The sequence below is a fragment of the Balaenoptera physalus genome, assembly GCF_965194825.1.
Source record: "Balaenoptera physalus genome assembly, chromosome: 20".
Classification (NCBI taxonomy): Eukaryota; Metazoa; Chordata; class Mammalia; order Artiodactyla; family Balaenopteridae; genus Balaenoptera; species Balaenoptera physalus.
Window position 1 is genome coordinate 39,518,957 of NC_138901.1, and position 17,982 is coordinate 39,536,938.

Consider the following 17,982-nt stretch of genomic DNA (forward strand, 5'->3'; position numbering starts at 1 on the left):
CAGTACAACATTGAATAAAAGTGGTAAGAGTGAACATACTTGCTTTGTCCTTGATCTTAGGGGGAAACTGTAAATCTGTCACCATTAAGTGTGATGTTAGCTGTAGATATTTTACTTGTCCTTTGTGAGATTGGAAAAGTTCCATTCTGTTTCTGATTTTCTGAAAGTTTTTTTCATGGATGGATATCAAATTTTGTCAAATGTTTTTTCTGCACCTATTTAAATGATTGTATGTTTTTTGTCCTTTATTCTGTTAATACAGTGAATTACCTTCTTTTTTAAAAATGTTAAACCAATCTTGCATTCTGGGGATAAACCTCCCTTAGTCATGATATATTGTCCTTTTTATGTATTGCTAGAATCAACTTACTAATAATTTGCTTTAGATATTTACATCTTCATTAAGGACCTCAGCCTGTAATTTTTTATTTTTCCCTTCTTTTCCGCTCCCTCCCTATCTCAGTCTTAATCTCCCTCTCTCCCCGCACCCTACCTCCTCCTTCTCCTCCTTTTTCTTTTTTGCTTTTTAGAAATTTATTTATTTTATTTATTTTTATTTTTGGCTGCGTTGGGTCTTCGTTGCTGCACATGGGCTTTCTCTGGTTGCGGCGAGCGGGAGCTACTCTTTGTTGCAGTGCGCGGGCTTCTCATTGCAGTGGCTTCTCTTATTGCGGAGCACGGGCTCTGGGCGTGTGGGCTTCAGTAGTTGTGGCACGCGGGCTCTAGAGCACAGGCTCAGTAGTTGTGGCACACGGGCTTAGTTTCTCTGTGGCATGTGGGATCTTCCCGGACCAGGGCCTGAACACATGTCCCCTGCGTTGGCGGGTGGATTCTTAACCACTGCGCCACCAGGGAAGCCCTCTTCCTTTTTCTTTTTGTAATTTCTCTGGGTTTATTAGTGGGTTTTGTTGACCTCATGAAATGTTGAAAAATATTCTCTTCCAGTTTTCTGAAGGAGTTTTATAACATTGATGTTCTTTTTTTAAGTGTTTGATAGAATTCACCAGTAAAACCATCTTGGCTTGGAGTTTCCTTTTTGGACAGGTTTTTGATAAATTCTGTTTCTTTAATAGATATAGGTGTTTTCAGATTTTCTGTGTCATCTTATGTAAGTTTTGGTAAGTGGTGTTTTTCAAGGAATTTATTTCACCTAAGTTGTCAAATTTATTGGCATAAAATTGTTTATAATGTTCCTTTATTATCCTTTTAATGTCTGTAGGATATAGGGTGATACTCTCTTTCATTTCTCAAGCTGGTGTTCTATTTATTTTTTTCACTAGTCTAGCTAAGATGTTATGAATTTTGTTGATTGTTATCCATTTTATTGATCTTTTCAAAGAACCAACTTTTGGCTTTATTATTTTCTCTATTATTTGTCTGATTTCTACTTCATTGATTGCAGGTCTGTATTATTTCCTTTGATTTATTCTGGGTTTACTCTGCTTTTCTTTTTCTAGATTTTAAAAGTTGAACCTTTCAGTCATTTATTTTCTTGTTTTCTATTGTAGGCATTTAAAGCTATAAACTGCCTTCTAAATACTGCTTTAGCTGCATCCCACAAATTTTGATATGTTTTATTTTCATTACAGTTCAGTTTATAATTTTTGATGACCTGTGGGTTATTTAGAAGCATGTTGTTTAGTTTCCAAATAGTTAACAAGTTTTTCTTAGCTATCTTTTTGATTTCTTTTTTTTAAAATAAATTTATTTATTTTATTTATTTTATTTTTGGGTCTTTGGGTCTTTGTTGCTGTGTGCAGGCTTCAGTAGTTATGGCACGTGGGCTCAGTAGTTGTGGCTCGCGGGCTCTAGAGCGCAGGCTCAGTAGCTGTGGCGCACAGGCTTAGTTGCTCTGCAGCATGTGGGATCCTCCCGGACCAAGGATCGAACTTGTGTCCCCTGCGTTGGCAGGCAGATTCTTAACCACTGCACCACCAGGGAAGTCCCTTGATTTCTAATTTAATTGCATTATGGTCAAAGAACGTACTCTGTATGATTTCAATTCTTTTACAGTTGACACTTGAACCATAGGGAGGGTAAGTGCGCTGACCACCCCTCCTAACCCCCCCACTTCCTCCGCCCAGTTGAAAATCTGCGTATAACTTACAGTTGGCCTTCTGTATCTGTAGTTCCGCATTTGTGGATTCAAGCAGCTATGGATTGTGTATTATGGTAGTATGTGTTTATTGAAAAAAATCTGCGTATAAGTGGACCTGCACAGTTCAAACCTGTGTTGTTCAAGGGTCAACTGTATTTTTTAAAAAATATTTCTTTATTTATTTGGCTGCATCGGGTCTTAGCTGCAGCACATGGTATCTTTTGTTGTGGCGTGTGGGCTCTCTAGTTGTGGTACATGGGCTCAGTAGTTGTGGCGCATGGGCTCTAGAGCACGCGGGCTTAGTTGCCCCGTGGCATGTGGGATTTTAGTTCCCCAACCAGGGATCAAACCCACATCCCCTGCATTGGAAGGCGGACTCTTAACTACTGCACCACCAGGGAAGTCCCTCAACTGTATTTTTATTAAAACTTATTTTATGTCATAGTATATGGTATATCTTGGGGAACATGCTACGTACACTTGAAAAGAATATGTATTTTGTACATATTGTTGGAGGTAATGTTCTATAAATGTCAGGTCAAGGTGGTTGATAGTGTTTTTCAGATCTTATATGTTTTTATTAGTATTTTTGATCTAGTTGTTAAGTGAGAAAAGGGTGTTAAAATCTCCAACTGTGATTGTGATTTTTTCCATTTCTCCTTTTAAGTCTGTCAATTTGCTTCATGTATTTTGAAGCTCTGTTATTAGATACATATGCATTTATGATTTTTGTTTGCTTCTTATGAATTGATGGATTTATCTTTATGAGATATCCTTCCCTTTTTGTCTCTGGTAATATTCTCTCTTGAAGACTATTTTATCTGTAGTCTTTTTATGCATCATATTTTTTTCCATCCATTTATCTGTATCTATCTGCATCTCCTACAGACAGCATATAGTTATCTCCTGCTTTTTAAACATCTATTCTGGTATTGTTTGCCTTTTTATTTGAAGTATTTAGTCAATTTACGTATACTTTAATTATTTACATGTCTGGGTTTAGGTCATTGTCTTCTTTGTTTTAAAACTTTTATTTTATTTTATTTTATTTTTTTGGCCGCGCCACGTGTCTTGCAGGATCTTAGTTCCCCGACCAGGGATTGAACCTGGGCCCTCGGCAGTGAAAGTGCAGAGTCCTAACCACTGTACCACCAGGGAATTCCCTAGGTCTTCTATTTTACATTTTTTTTTCTTTGTGTTTCCTCTGCTATTGTTCCTCTGTTCCTTCTTTTCTGCCTTCATTTGCATTAACTGAATATTTATTTTTAGCATTCCATTTTAATTTATCTTTTGGCTTTTAAATCTGTATCTCTTTGCATTACTTACTTAGTATTTGATCCATGGATTACAATGTGTATCTTTAACTCTTTATAATTTATTTAAGGCTAATATTGTGTTAAATACAAAAACATAGCAATTGTATAGGTCCATTTACCCCTACTCATCATCCTTTATGATACAGTTGTTCTATGTATTATACACATATACTATGAACTCCATAATAATTGTTAAAATATGGTTTCATCAGTCATCTGTAATTAAAGAAACCAAGAGAAATCTGTCTCTTCTTTACAAACATAGTTACCATTTTCAGTCCTGAAGTTCCAAATTTTCTTCTTCCTTTAGTCCAAAGAACTGCCTTTAGCATTTCTTTTATGTTTTTTAAAATTAATTTAATTTAATTTATTTACTTTTGGCTGCATTGGGTCTTCATTGCTGCACGCAGGCTTTCTGTAGTTGTGGCGAGCAGGGGCTACTCCTCCTTGCGGTGCGTGGGCTTCTCATTGCAGTGGCTTGTCTTGTTGCGGAGTGTGGGCTCTAGGCGCACGGGCTTCAGTAGTTGTGACACGTGGGCTCAGTAGTTGTGGCTTGTGGGCTCTAGAGCGCAGGCTCAGTAGTTGTGGCGCATGGGCTTAGTTGCTCCGTGGCATGTGGGATCTTCCCGGACCAGGGCTTGAACCCGTGTCCCCTACATTGGCAGGTGGATTCTTAACCACTGCACCACCACGGAAGCCCTAGCATTTCTTATAGTGCTGCAGAAACAAATTCTCTCAGTTTTCATTTATCTAATCATTTTCTAGTTCTTTTGTCATTATTGAAAGATATTGTCACTGGAGATTAATTATGGGTTAGCAGGGTTTTTGTTTTTTTATCTTATATTACTTTAAGGATGGCATTTCATTGTCTTCTCAGTCAGCTAAATTGTGTGATTTTTTTCTGGCAGGTTTTAAGAGTTTCTCATCATATTTGATTTTCTTCAGGTTGACTGTGATGTGCCTTGATATGGTTATCTATGTATTTCTCCTATTTGGGGTTCACTAAGCTTTTAAATTTGAAAATTTATGTCTTTCCAAAATTTAGGAAATTTTTGGTCATTATTTCTTCAAATGTATTTCTGCCTCATCCCTGTTTTCTCTTTTTGAGATACTCATTAGGTTTTATACCTTTTGCTATTAGCCCACCGGTGACTGAGGATATGCCCTCTGACTTCCTGTTTTATTTTCTTATTCCTACGAAAACATTTCTCTCAGACTAGATTTTTTTAAAATTAATTAATTAATTAATTTATTTTTGGCTGCGTAGGGTCTTCGTTGCTGCACGTGGGCTTTCTCTAGTTGCGGCGAGCAGGGGCTACTCTTTGTTGTGGTGCGCGGGCTTCTCATTGCGGTGGCTTCTCTTGCTTCAGAGCACAGGTTCTAGGTGCGTGGGCTTCAGTAGTTTTGGCTTGTGGGCTCTAAAGCGCAGGCTCAGTAGTTGTGGCACACGGGCTTAGTTGCTCTGCAGCATGTGGGATCTTCCCAGGACCAGAGCTCGAACCCGTGTCCCCTGCATTGGCAGGCAGATTCTTAACCACTGCGCCACCAGGGAAGCACCTCTCAGACTAGGTTTAATTCTCAGTTAGCCAGATTTTAGTGAATTATCCATATAGTTTATCAATATTTTATAGATCTTTGGAAGACATGGAAGTAGTAAGAGAAGGAAGATGGCATTTCAAGTGCATAAAAATAGTTTTGACTTCACATGTTGTGATCCACTTATTTCATTATTATAATAAATTTGATTGAACTTTTAAAGATAGGCCATCTACTTTTTACAGTTTCTAAATATTATGATCAGGTATAATAGTTCTTTGATACTCAAATTGTTTGAGAAAATATTAGTTAAAATGTACCCTGTTACAGAATCTTTTTGCTGTTGCTCTCAAATGGTGCCATTATCCTCATATAAATACATAGATCCACTTGTATGTACTGATATAATTTTATTCCAGATATTCTGTGATAATATGTGACTTCACCAAAATAGCCCTGAGTGGGAGGAAAATTAACATACTAGTAGTGTTATAGGTATCAGAAAACAAACTGCTCTCATTTTCTGATCGTTAAGGATCTGGAAATATTTTTTTCTTTTAATATGAAGAAAGCAAACGGGCTATCCTTGCATCTATGTAAAATCATTGCACCTATAAGAACAGGTAACCTAAAGGTATATGATTTATTAAAATATGGATCCAGAGAAGTTCTAGTAACTTTTTAGGGTGAGGCTCAGACTGTTCTCATACATATTAATATATTGATTTTGATGTAGTCTTTTTATAAAAACAAGTTCAACTTGTTAAACAAGAGGTATGGCTCATATGATCCCATTCACTAAAGAAGTATGACACAGATTATGGTGTTTTAGACTTATGAAACTAAATAAGCGTTAGAAAAGGATTCTTTTTTAAAAAAAATAATTTATTTTTGGCTGTGTTGGGTCTTTGTTGCTGTGCGTAGGCTTTTCTCTACTTGAGGCTAGTGGGGGCTACTCTTCGTTGCGGTGCGCGGGCTTCTCATTGTGGTGGCTTCTCGTTGCAGATGGGCTCTAGGCATGCAGGCTTCAGTAGTTGTGGCACTCGGGCTCAGTAGTTGTGGCTCACAGGCTCTAGAGCGCAGGCTCAGTAGTTGTGGTGCACGGACTTAGTTGCTCCGCAACATGTGGGATCTTCCCAGACCAGGGATCGAACCCATGTTCCCTGCATTGGCAGGCGGATTCTTAACCACTGCACCACCAGGGAAGTCCCAAGGATTCATTTTTTTTTCAACATTATATTCTCTTCTATATTCTGTCAGGTACACAGAAAGTACCTGACTTTCTGTGTAATGTGTATGTTTTGGACTCTGCAAAGGCAACAGCATAGGTATGAAGGAAGAGTCGTTTTATAGCTTAGGATGAGAATTGATAATTAATTTTTAATGTATTGATTTTGATTTTCAATGAATGAATTGAGTTCAGATACTCAGTACTTATACTATTACATTTTCTTCCGTATTCATTATCTTATTTCATACTGGCTTGTCCTCCCATCTATGGAAGAGTCAACAGGATCCAAAATTGTGGTTTCATGAAGGGAAATAATAATTATGTGTAATATGAACAAAATATTTACCAGTATTAGTGTTAAGTCCTCTTTTCTAGCAGGTATGTAAAGAAAATGCTATACAAAAATGTAAGACTATTCTCCCCTTTGGAAAGTTAGTCCTCACTAATTATTATTTACATAAGAAAAAGGTAGAATTTAAAACACATAGGACACGTTTTCAGTAAAAAAAAAAAAACTATTTAAATCAAGACCATTTTTTCATATGGTTTTTTGTTTCAAACCCCTAAGTACTAAATGTAATAATTTTTGACAGCAGCTTTTCATGTGTTAAGTTTTGGAGTTTAGAAATATTATTCACTAACCATGAGTAAATCTCAGCAAGGAGTCATCTAGGTAAGAAGAATGCCATTTCTGTAAGAAAGATGCATTTAATCTAGTGATACTCTACGATGTCAAATGGTATAAAACATTTATTAAGCTGTGTAATAGATAGGACTCAGTTCTACTCTATCCCTGGAGCTCTAATAAATTTTTAACAAGGAAAATAGGAAAACCAGGGGTGTCTTCCCTTCTACAGTGCCCAAGGCATTTTTCTATCTTTGAGAAAGCCAGAAAAATATGGGCTAACTTTTCAAATCTTACATTATAATGTTAAGTCAGATTCTGGTATGTCTAGGGGATCTCAGGTACTAGTTCCATAGCACTAGAGAAATTCTTTTGCTTTGGTTTGTCTTTTTTGTTTGTTTGTTTAAGACGTTGTGTGTGTCTAGTTTTAAAGCTTTTAGTCTGTTCAGAGTTTCCCTTGTGTTTCCATAGCCACCAGGAGGAAATATTAGATAGTGATGAGCCATTTTAATGGAATAATCATGAATAATCATGAACAAGAGCCTAATGTCAGATAGACCTAGGCCAGCTCTGCCAAGTTAGCATTGGACCAGTTAGCTAACTTCTTTAAGCCTCAGTTTCTTCATCTATGAAATAGTGATAGGATTATTGTGAGCATCAAGTGATCAAATTATATGCAAAGCACCTAGCACAGTGCCTGGCATATGGCAAGTTCTTCTTATTATTAAAGATTTAAAATATACCATACTTTATTAGTAATAAACTAAACATAAGAGAGTTGCTGTGTTAATTTTTTAAATTAGCTCAATTAATGGTTTTCAGTTTTGTTTATGTGCTTCATGTTAATAAAACATAGAAAATGTAAAAAATGTAAAGATAATTCTAGTGATGTTCTTAATGATTCAAAGATGATGCTTTTGTCATTTGTATATGTATGCATGGTTAGAGCAAGATGAATTGTTCATACCAAGCAGGGGGAATTTTTATATAAATTGGTCAAGGAACGTGCCACCTGATAGGACAGTAGAGGAAAAATAAATTGGTAAGACTTACTATATATCAAGTGCTATATATACTCTGTCTCGTTTAACTTCTTTAACAGCCCTCTGAAACTAGGAAGTATTTCAGTTTTGCAGCAAACAGGCTTCAGGAATTAAAATAACTTGCTAAGGTCACGCAGCTTGTAGCGTCAGAATTGGGATTCATACCAATCGACTCCAAAATCCATGTTCTTTATTACTATCATTTTGCTGAGAAAATTAATAGGATCAGAAATGTAAACTATGTAGAAAAGAGGCTAAGATGGGAACAGTTAGTTGACAGTATAGGGATTTAGTTGAAAGACTAATTAGATCCCTTTTCTAACTAATAAATGGTAAAAAATATGATGGGAGAAAACTCGGTGTGTGAGAGTTTTTAGCTTTCTGCTCTTCCTCTGTGTGTTAATGACAGTTCTGCCTTTGCTAATTCGATTTCCTCCATTTTCCCCTCCCTCCAAGGAGGGCTTAGCATTTGTCAGACTAGGTCTTTGGTGATTTGTAATGTAGAATTGAGAGACAGGGATGAGGTAGAAGGAATATGAAAGTAGCCACTGCAGGATAGTCTAATCATATTATTCCATGTTTTCTGCTTTGTACCTTGTCATGGTTGCATTAAAAAAAAAAAAAACTTTTTGGGACTTCCCTGGTGGTCCAGTGGTTGAGACCCCATGCTTCTACTGCAGGGGTTGCAGGTTCGAGCCCTGGTCTGGGAACTAAGATCCCACGTGCCACATGGCCAAAAAATTAAAAATTAAAAATAAATAAGTTAATTAATACATAAAAAAAAAGTTTTCAGTGGAGTTCTTCAAATCTCACAGTGAATGCTAGTAGCTCCTAATTGTAGCAGTGTTAGAAAATGTTTTATGTTGATAATACTCGAACTTAGATATTTGAGTTTACTATGTTATTCTCTCTACTTTTGTATATGTTTGATGTTTTCTATAATAAAGAAAATGTCTTAGTGATCATACTTGATTGTTAGGATCCTTCTGTAATCCTGGAATGTCAGAACTATATCTTGTATATTGTTATATATTTTTGAGTGCCTTACATGTAGTAGTCACTCAATAAATAAACATCTGAGTTGAACCAAATATAATATTTTGTTGCTCAATTTTTTAAAAATTTATTTATTCTTGGCTGCGTTGGGTCTTTGTTGCTGTGCGTGGGCTTTCTCTAGTTGCGGCAAGCGGGGGCTTCTCTTCGTTGCAGTGCATGGACTTCGTATTGTGGTGGCTTCTCTTGTTGTGGAGCGTGGGCTCTAGGCGCATGGGCTTCAGTAGTTGTGGCACACGGGCTCAGTAGTTGTGGCTCGCGGGCTCTAGAGTGCAGGCTCAGTAGTTGTGGCACACGGGCTTAGTTGCTCCGTGGCATATGGGATCTTCCCGGACCAGGGATCGAACCCATGTCCCCTGCATTGGCAGGAGGATTCTTAACCACTGCGCCACCAGGGAAGTCCTGTTGCTCAATTTTAAATGTAAGGAATATTTAAGTAGTGGTTGATATATAAAGTAAAAATGGGCTTTTTGGTTAATGCTGTTAAGGTGAGAAAATGTTCTGAAATTAGATAGTGGTGATGTTTGCAGAACTCTGTGAATATACTAAAACATTGAATTTTGAATACTTTAAGTGAGTACGTTTTATAATATGTGAATTATATCCCAGTTTTAAAAAAGAATATAAAAATATGCAGAGACAAGATGTAAACTCGGAGAAGATAGTTGTAACACATATAACTGATAAAGGAAAGAACTCCCACAAATCAATAAGGAAAGACAGCTCTGTAGATAAATAGACAAATTACAGGCACAGGCACATCACAAAGAGGAAACAAGAGTAGCCAAGAAATACTAAAAAGATGCTCACCCTCATTAGAGATCAGAGAAATGCAAGTGGTAAATTCAGTGAAACAGAATTTTTACACTTACCAGATTTGTAGAAATTAGAGTTGGATCATCCCAAGTATTGACAAAGATGTAGAGGAGCAAGAAGGCTTATATGTTGCTGGTGGGAAAGTTAACTGGTACAGTCACTTTTTTTTTTTTTTTTTTAATAAAGAGATTTCTTGTTTTTATTTATTTATTTATTTATTCATTTTTGGCTGTGTTGGGTCTTCATTTCTGTGTGAGGGCTTTCTCTAGTTGTGGCGAGCGGGGGCCACTCTTCATCGCGGTGCGCGGGCCTCTCACTATAGCGGCCTCTCTTGTTGCGGAGCACAGGCTCCAGACGCACAGGCTCAGTAGTTGTGGCTCACGGGCCCAGTTGCTCCGTGGCATGTGGGATCTTCCCAGACCAGGGCTCGAACCCGTGTCCCCTGCCTTGGCAGGCAGATTCTCAACCAGTGCGCCACCAGGGAAGCCCGGTACAGTCACTTTTGAAAATATTTTGGTATTATCTGGTAAAATTGAAGATGCACATGTCCTTTGATCCAGCAATTCTACTCCTAGGGGTGTGTGTATGTGTGTGTTTGTATATACACCTATGTATGTGTATTCTGTCCTGTCCCCATTGATCTGTAATGCCACCTTTATCAAGTCTTCACATTTTCACGGGCCTATTTCTGAGCTTTCTATTATTTTAAATGTGTTTGTTTATCTATGCACCAATTTTGTTCTGGCTTAATTACTGTAGTTTTAAAATAAGCCTTAACATCTAGTAGGGTCACCTGCTTCAGAAGTGTTCTTCAGGAATGTTTTGGCTATTCATGGTCCTTTGCTCTTCCATATAAACCTTAGGATCAGCTTGCACGTCTTATGAGAAGTCCTGCTGGATTGTTATTGAACTTATATTTAATTACTTTGAATTTATGGGTCATTTTGAAAAGAATTTTCATGAAGATAATATATTTCTCCATTTATTTAGGGCTTTAGTGTCTTTCAATCAAATTTTATAATTTTCTTTATAAAGATCTCATACTCTTTTGTTAGATTTATTTTTAGGGGTGTGTGTTGGAGAGAGAGAGAGAGAGAGAATACTGTCAGTTTAAAAAGCAGCTTTATTGAGGTATAATTTACATTCCATAAAATTCACCCATTTTAAGTGTACAGTACAGTTCAGCGCTTTTAAGGAAGTTTTCAGTTGTGCAGCCATCATCGCAATCTAATTTTAGAACATTTTCATCACCTCTAAAAGAAACCTTGTACCCACTGGCACTCTGTACCCACCCCTGGCCCCAGGCAACTACTAATCTGGTAGACACACCAAAAAATCTTTTTATTATGGACATTTAAAAATAAATACACAAAGTCAAGAAAATAGAACAATAACTCCAAAACAGCCAATTTGGTCAATCTTATTTTCCGTTTCCTCCAAATTCTGTCTAACCTCTCCCCTGGATTATTTTAAAACCTATCTCAGACATAATTTCATTTCTTTCATAAGTTTGTAAGTATGTATGTGTCTCCAAGGTCTGAGGTCTGTTTTTAATTTATTTATTTATGGCTGCATTGGGTCTTCATTTCTGCGCGTGGGCTTTCTCTAGTTGCGGCGAGCGGGGGCTACTCTTCGTTGTGGTGCGCGGGCTTCTCATTGCAGTGGCTTCTCTTGTTGCAGAGCACAGGCTTTAGGTGCGCGGGCTTCAGCAATTGTGGCACGTGGGCTCAGTAATTGTGGCTCGCGGACTCTAGAGCACAGACTCAGTAGTTGTGGCATGCGGGCTTAGTTGCTCCGCGGCATGTGGGATCTTCCTGGAGCAGGGATCAAACCCGTGTCCCCTGCATTGGCAGGCGGATTCTTAACCACTGTGCCAACAGGGAAGTCCCAAAGGTCTCTTTTCAAAAAGCTTAACTACGATACCATTTTCACACCTAGAGAGATTAACAATAATTCTTTAGTGTCATCTAACATTCAGTCAGTTTTCAAAGCACTATTCAAAGCAATCTATACTTTGCATTATTTTGATATGTCTCTTAAATCTCTTATAATCTGTAACAATTTCCTGACCCTCCATTTTTTTCTCGCCACCTATTTGTTGAAGAAACCAGATCATTTGTTGGTAATCTGTAAAATGTTTTTTGTAAAATGGTAGGTAGTTCTGGAGCAGCACATGCTGTCCAGTAGAAATATAACATGAAACACAAATGCAAGCCACATAATTAATTTAAAATTTTCTAATACCTGCATTAAAAAAGAAAAAGGTGAAATTAGTTTTGACACATTTTAGTCAACCCAAGATATCAAAAATATTACCATTTATGTGCTCAATATAAATAATTATATTTTACATTCTTTCTATTTTTTGAAATCTGTTGTGTAATTTACACTTACAGCATATCTCAGTTCAGAGTGGGTGTATTTCAGGTGCTCGGTAGCCCCAGGTGACTAGTTAGTGACTACGAGATTGGGCAGTGCAGATCTAGAGGCTTGATCTGACTTAGGTTTGAGTCTTTGTCAAGAACAGTTTATAGGTGGTGCTTTGTATTTTATATTGCATTCCAGCAGGAGGCAAATAATGTCTTTTTTTTTTTTTTTTAATGTTAAGCTTGGTCCAAAGTTTCAGTTATTGTCAACCTGATCATTTAAACTTTCACCTAATGGTTTTAGCTGCCATTGATGATAACTGCCTACATTCATATCTCATTAATTATTGAAAATGGTGACTGTCTAATTCTGTCATTACTTCTGCATCTAATAGCTGAATTTTTCTGTGAAGAAGAATTTTCCCTAATCAGTTGTTTGCTTCTCTATTAAACTATTCTCTATCATAGTTATACTTTTTGTTATTAGTTTTTAACTTAATTGAATAGTGGTCAGAAAATATGGTCTGTATATGATGCAGTTTTTGAAATCTGTTGAATCTTGCTTTATGGCCTATTGTATAGTCAGTTCTCAAAAATATTTCATGTGTGCTTGAATAGAATGTGTATGCCCTAGTTGTTGGGTACATTGCTAAATATGATTATAAAATAAAACTTGTTAATTATATCATTCACATTTTTAGTATCTGTACTGATTTTTTTGTCTGATCCATCAATTACTGAAAGAGATGAGTTATAATTTCTTCTATTAGGATAGTGAATTTATTGATTTATTCCTGTAATTCTATTGGTATTTGCTTTATATATTCTGGCATTTGGCTATTAGTTACACACAAGTTTAGAACTGTTATGTCTTCCTGGTGAATTGAACCTTTTATCATGTAGTGACCCTCTTTACTTTAGTAATACTTTTTGTGCAAAAGTTTATCTTGTTTGATATTAATATTGGTTAGTATTGTCTGGTACAACTTTACTCATCCGTTTACTGTCAATCTCTTTTCTTATATTTTAGATGTCTTTTGAGAACATATACAGTTGGATTTTTAAAAAATATTTATTTATTTGGCTATACTGGGTGTTAGTTGAAGCACGCGGGATCTTCGTTGCCACTTGCAAGATCTTTGTTGAGGCATGCGGGATCTTTAGTTGCGGCATATGGGATCTTCGGTTGCTGCATGCGAACTCTTAGTTGCGGCATGTGGGATCTAGTTCCCTGACCAGGGATCGAACCCAGGCTCCCTGCATTGGGAGCGTGGAGTCTTAGCCACCATTGGGCTACCAGGGAAGTCCCTATAGTTGGATTTTAATATTAAAAAATCTAGATTGACAGTCTTTTAAATTATAGATGTTAGTCCATTTACAGTTTCTTTTATTACTGATATAGCAGATTTATTTCTACCATATTTTATGTTTTTTATTGTCACACTTTCTCTGCTTGTTGTTGTTGTTCTTATGGTTCTTCTCCTCTCTTCCTCCTCCCTTCCTCCTCCTTGTTTTCTTTTTCTTGTCCTTCTTTGGAATATATACACAATATATTTCTTTTACTGGTTATTCTAAAAATGTTAACATGCATATTTAACCTAAAACCCAAAGTTAATCAATATATTTACCCAGTTTCCTTGTATGACAAGGACTTCTGAATGTTTAAATGCTGATAAATTTTCCTTAAGGGTGATTGTTTGTTGTCTGATATTTTAGTTCTATTTTTAAAAAATTTAATTCTACAAAGTAGACATCATTGTTATCATTTTATAAATAGATGTTTGTTTAGATTTATTCATGTTTATCTTTTTGTTGTTGTTAGAATTCCTGCATCTCAAGATAGACCTTTCTTCCAAATTCCCTTTTTACTAAAGTACATAATTTAGAAGTGCGTTTAAAGGTCTCTTAGGGGACTTCCCTAGTGGTCCAGTGGTTAAGGCTCCATGCTCCCAACGTAGGGGGCCCGTGTTCGATCCCTGGTCAGGGAACTAGATCCCACATGCATGCCGCAGCTAAGAGTTCCATGCCGCAACTGAAGATCCTGCATGCCGCAACTAAAAGTTTCCCGCATGCTGCAGCAAACAAAATCCCATGCCCCAACGAAGATCTGCAACTAAGACACGGTGCAGCCAAATACATAAATAAATTAAGTAAATAAATGTATATATATTTTTTAAAAAAAGGTCTCAGTACTTAATGCTATCAGTTTTTGTTTGTTTGATCATGTCATTATTTGCTCTCACACTTTAAAGATTGTTTTATGTATTTCAACTCCAGGTTGGTGGTTATTCTTTTAGCTCTTTTATAGTTATTATTCCTCTGTCTTCTGAGTTTTATTGTTGCTGTTGAGAAATCAGCTGTCGGTCTGTTTATCAGGTATCTGTTTTTTCTCTCTTGTGGCCTCTAAAATATTTTCTTTGCCTTTGGTTTTTACAGTTTCCCCCACACTGTATATAGGGTGGTTTTCTTTTTTTATTATCTTGTTTGTGATTTGTTGGGCTCCCTGAATGTGAGAATCTATGGTTTTCATCAAGCTTGAAAACTTAGCCATTATTTCTTCAAATATCGCCTCTTGTCTAGTCTCTCTGTTTTCTTCTTCTGTAACTCTAATTGGATTAAACATTAATTAGATTATTAAACATTCTTACCTTTTCCTCTTTGTCTTTTTGTTTTTTTTTTAATTTATTTATTTTTGACTGTGTTGGGTCTTTGTTTCTGTGCGAGGGCTTTCTCTAGTTGTGGCAGTGGGGGCCACTCTTCATCGCAGTGCGCGGGCCTTTCACTATTGTGGCCTCTCTTCTTGCGGAGCACAGGCTCCAGACGTGCAGGCTCAGTAGTTGTGGCTCACGGGCCTAGTTGCTCCGCGGCATGTGGGATCTTCCCAGACCAGGGCTCGGACCTGTGTCCCCTGCATTAGCAGGCAGATTCTCAACCACTGCGCCACCAGGGAAGCCCCTCCTCTTTGTCTTTTAACTTCATCTCTTTTATGTCTCCATTTTGTATCTGAGTAATTCTTTAGATCTCTCTTCTAGTTTAAACTGTGAATTTTCACGTTAGGTTCATCTATCCTGCTGTGTAACCTGTCTACCAAGTTTCTAATTTTAATTATATATCCAGTTTCTAGAAATTCTATCAGGTTCCTTTTCAAATCTGCCTGCTTATTGAATGGAGTTTGTTCCTTATTCATATTTTTATATCCTTGTTTCTTGAAATGTTATTCTGCAGCTATTAATTTTCACTGTCTTTGTGGGCATGAGTTTCATGTTTATTATTTTTGCTGACCCTTAATCACAGTGGCTTGTTTCCTATGTTTTGTGATTTTTTTTTTTTTCACTTTAAGCAAAGTCTTTATTTTCAAGGAAAAAGTATATTTTCTCATTTTCTGTTCTTGGCATAAATTTTAATTATTTACAGTGGAACCAAAACCTCCTGAACCCTTTTCAGTGTCATCTAAAACTTGAACTTCCTCTATTTCTGGGTAAAATATCCGTTCACAAATGAGCTGTGCAATTCGATCACCCTTTTTGACTTCAAACTTTTCTTTGCCAAAATTAAACAGTACAACACCAACATTTCCTCTATAATCTTCATCTATGACACCAGCTCCTACATCTATGAAGTGTTTTGCAGCCAAGCCAGAACGTGGAGCTACTCTCCCATAGCACCCAGAAGGAAGAGCTATCTGAATGTCTGTTTTCACAAGGGCTTTCTCCATAGGTGGTACTGTGTAATCATAGGCACCGTATAGGTCATAGCCCGCGGCACGCTCGGACCCCCTGGTCGGAGCGGTGGCGTGCTCCGAAAGCCGGACAAAGCGGAGCCGCATGCCGCCCTCCTCCGCAGGCCGGGCCCGTTTGCTGGGGGAGATGACTTGTGCCTCTTGAGAGCAGGGCATGGCAGGGCAGAATGCGAGCACAAGAGGAAGCAGGCGGAGCAGGAGAGAGCAGGATGAGCGCAGCGCACCGGTTCTAAACTTCCCGCCAACAACTCCCCGCCCCTGTTTTGCGATTTTGATTGTGAGTTTATGTTCATTTATCTCAAGATAGTTTTCATAGTTTAGCCAGCATTTTTAGGTGACTTATAAGGTTTTTTTTCAGGGTACATTAGTGTTCTATTTGCCTGAAATGGAAGATATAAGATATTTTTAGTTAATTAATTAGGAAAAAATAGGAGAAATAATGTATCTACAGCAATATAAAATGAGACTCTGCCTTTTAAAATAGAAATTTTAGAATTCATTCTTCGCATTGTCACCTCTTTTGTATGGTTAACTGTTGTCTTAAACTGTAGGCATCTAAGTGTGAAGTGTCCTGTTTTACCTGTCTCTGTAAGATATTACTAATTATTGATTAGCAGGCATAAAGTGAATGCATTTGTGCTGTTCCTCTAATGTACATTTTCTTTTTACAGTTCATATCATTAGCTGGAGAAGAGAATACAGTTCATGAAGTGGAATACAATTCATGAAAAATGAAAATCATCTCCTCCTTTCCTTCAGTTTCTGTGGCTCAGTCTTAAGGACCAAATAACGTATGGGTTATTTAGGGCAGCGGTTCTAATCTGTGATGTAGCAGTGAGATGAGAGAAATATTTTGAATCACCAGCATTAAGATATGATATTCATTATTATTCTGAAGTTATTTCATATGTTTCATATGTTTTCTCCCCCAAAGAAAACCCAGGCTCTTTTATGGGAGAGACTGTCTTCTATTTTGTTTGTGTATCTCTATCTTCTTTATGTCAAACTTCAGGCCCATATAAATCTCCAGCTTATTTAAAATACTTTTGTCTTGACTAGCTTGTACAATGGGACCTTTTTATCCTATTTCTCATGAAAACCTCATATTCTGGCATTTTTCTTACTATCATAGAAAAACTGTGCACATGGTGGAGAAAAGCCCAATTTAAGTCAACTTAGTGGGACTTCCATATCTATGGAAAAATCCTAAGATGCCTTTCTGGGCCATTTGCTTTTTGATATATCCATATTGTTCCTTATCCCAGTGAAAACAGATATGAGAGACTGTACTAGTCCTGTAATTAGCTAGTCCTGTAATTCTTGCCAGGATAGTAGGGGTTGCTCATTGTGAACACATTCTGCCGCCAACAGCTGAGTTGGAACATTGTGTTTATTTGTGAGAGGATTTAAATATGAACAGTTTGGTATAAAGATTAAATGAGGGAATAAATTCTACTGATAAACCTGATGAAATCATTAGTCTTTTAAAGAAATATTACTAAATTATAGAGAGGAGTTCATATTGAATATCACACTGAACATTGTAGAAATTGAAAAATCTTTGTATATTTCATTTAGAAGAGTTTTCTGGCTTTCTTGTTATCTTTTTTGAGCAGTGGACAGATGTACTGGAGGCAACCTAGCTTGGTGTAATAAGCAACAGATTGGAATATAGAGCAGAAGTAGGTATATAATGTCAGGAGTCCAATTCAGTGTATATTTACTATGTACAAGAACCTTTTTTTTTTTTTTTAATTTATTTTTGGCTGTGTTGGGTCTTTGTTGCGGCACGCGGGCTTTCTCTAGTTGTGCCAAGCGGGGGCTACTCTTCGTTGTGGTGTGCGGGCTTCTCACTGCAGTGGCTTCTCTTGTTGCGGAGCATGAGCTCTAGGCGCTCGGGCTTCAGTAGTTGTGGCACGCGGGCTCAGTAGTTGTGGCACTCAGGTTCAGTAGTTGTGGCACTCAGGTTCAGTAGTTGTGGCTTGCGGGCTCTAGAGTGCAGGCTTAGTAGCTGTGGAACACAGGCTTAGTTGCTCTGCGGCATGTGGGATCTTCCTGGACCAGGGCTTGAACCCATGTCCCCTGCATTGGCAGGCGGATTCTTTTTTTTTTTTTTCTTACCTCAAATTATATTTCGTTATATTTTGAACATATATTTC

General features: G+C 37.3%; 3 protein-coding genes and 1 pseudogene across 6 annotated transcripts in view; 2 read left to right on the forward strand and 2 right to left on the reverse strand.

Annotated features, from left to right (window-relative positions):
* PPM1E (protein phosphatase, Mg2+/Mn2+ dependent 1E) overlaps positions 1–17,982 on the forward strand; it is a 201,642-nt gene that overhangs the window by 43,068 nt on the left and 140,592 nt on the right. The window lies entirely within an intron of this gene.
* The window catches only part of LOC309649739 (synaptosomal-associated protein 23 pseudogene), a 424,755-nt pseudogene that overhangs the window by 30,788 nt on the left and 375,985 nt on the right, over positions 1–17,982 (forward strand). The gene's annotated exons all lie outside the window — the stretch shown is intronic.
* The window catches only part of TRIM37 (tripartite motif containing 37), a 282,148-nt gene continuing 275,680 nt past the window's right edge, over positions 11,515–17,982 (reverse strand). Inside the window, exon 25 of one of the 2 annotated variants that reach the window (XM_082439948.1) lies at positions 11,515–11,652. In XM_082439948.1, the coding sequence (XP_082296074.1) occupies positions 11,580–11,652 (73 nt within the window). In that variant the 3' untranslated portion in view covers positions 11,515–11,579. Of the gene's footprint in view, positions 11,653–11,940; positions 11,963–17,982 lie in introns of those variants that run through there. The other variant, XM_082439952.1, reaches the window with a different exon arrangement.
* LOC309649751 (deoxyuridine 5'-triphosphate nucleotidohydrolase, mitochondrial) lies at positions 15,419–16,023 on the reverse strand. Its single transcript, XM_082440190.1, has one exon. The coding sequence runs from the start codon at positions 15,977–15,979 to the stop codon at positions 15,485–15,487; it is 495 nt and encodes a 164-aa protein (XP_082296316.1). The 5' UTR covers positions 15,980–16,023; the 3' UTR covers positions 15,419–15,484.

Coding starts and splice junctions, on each gene's coding strand:
- LOC309649751 (XM_082440190.1), bottom strand. CDS start 15,979: ATGCCCTGCTCTCAAGAGGCACAAGTCATCTCCCCCAGCAAACGGGCC.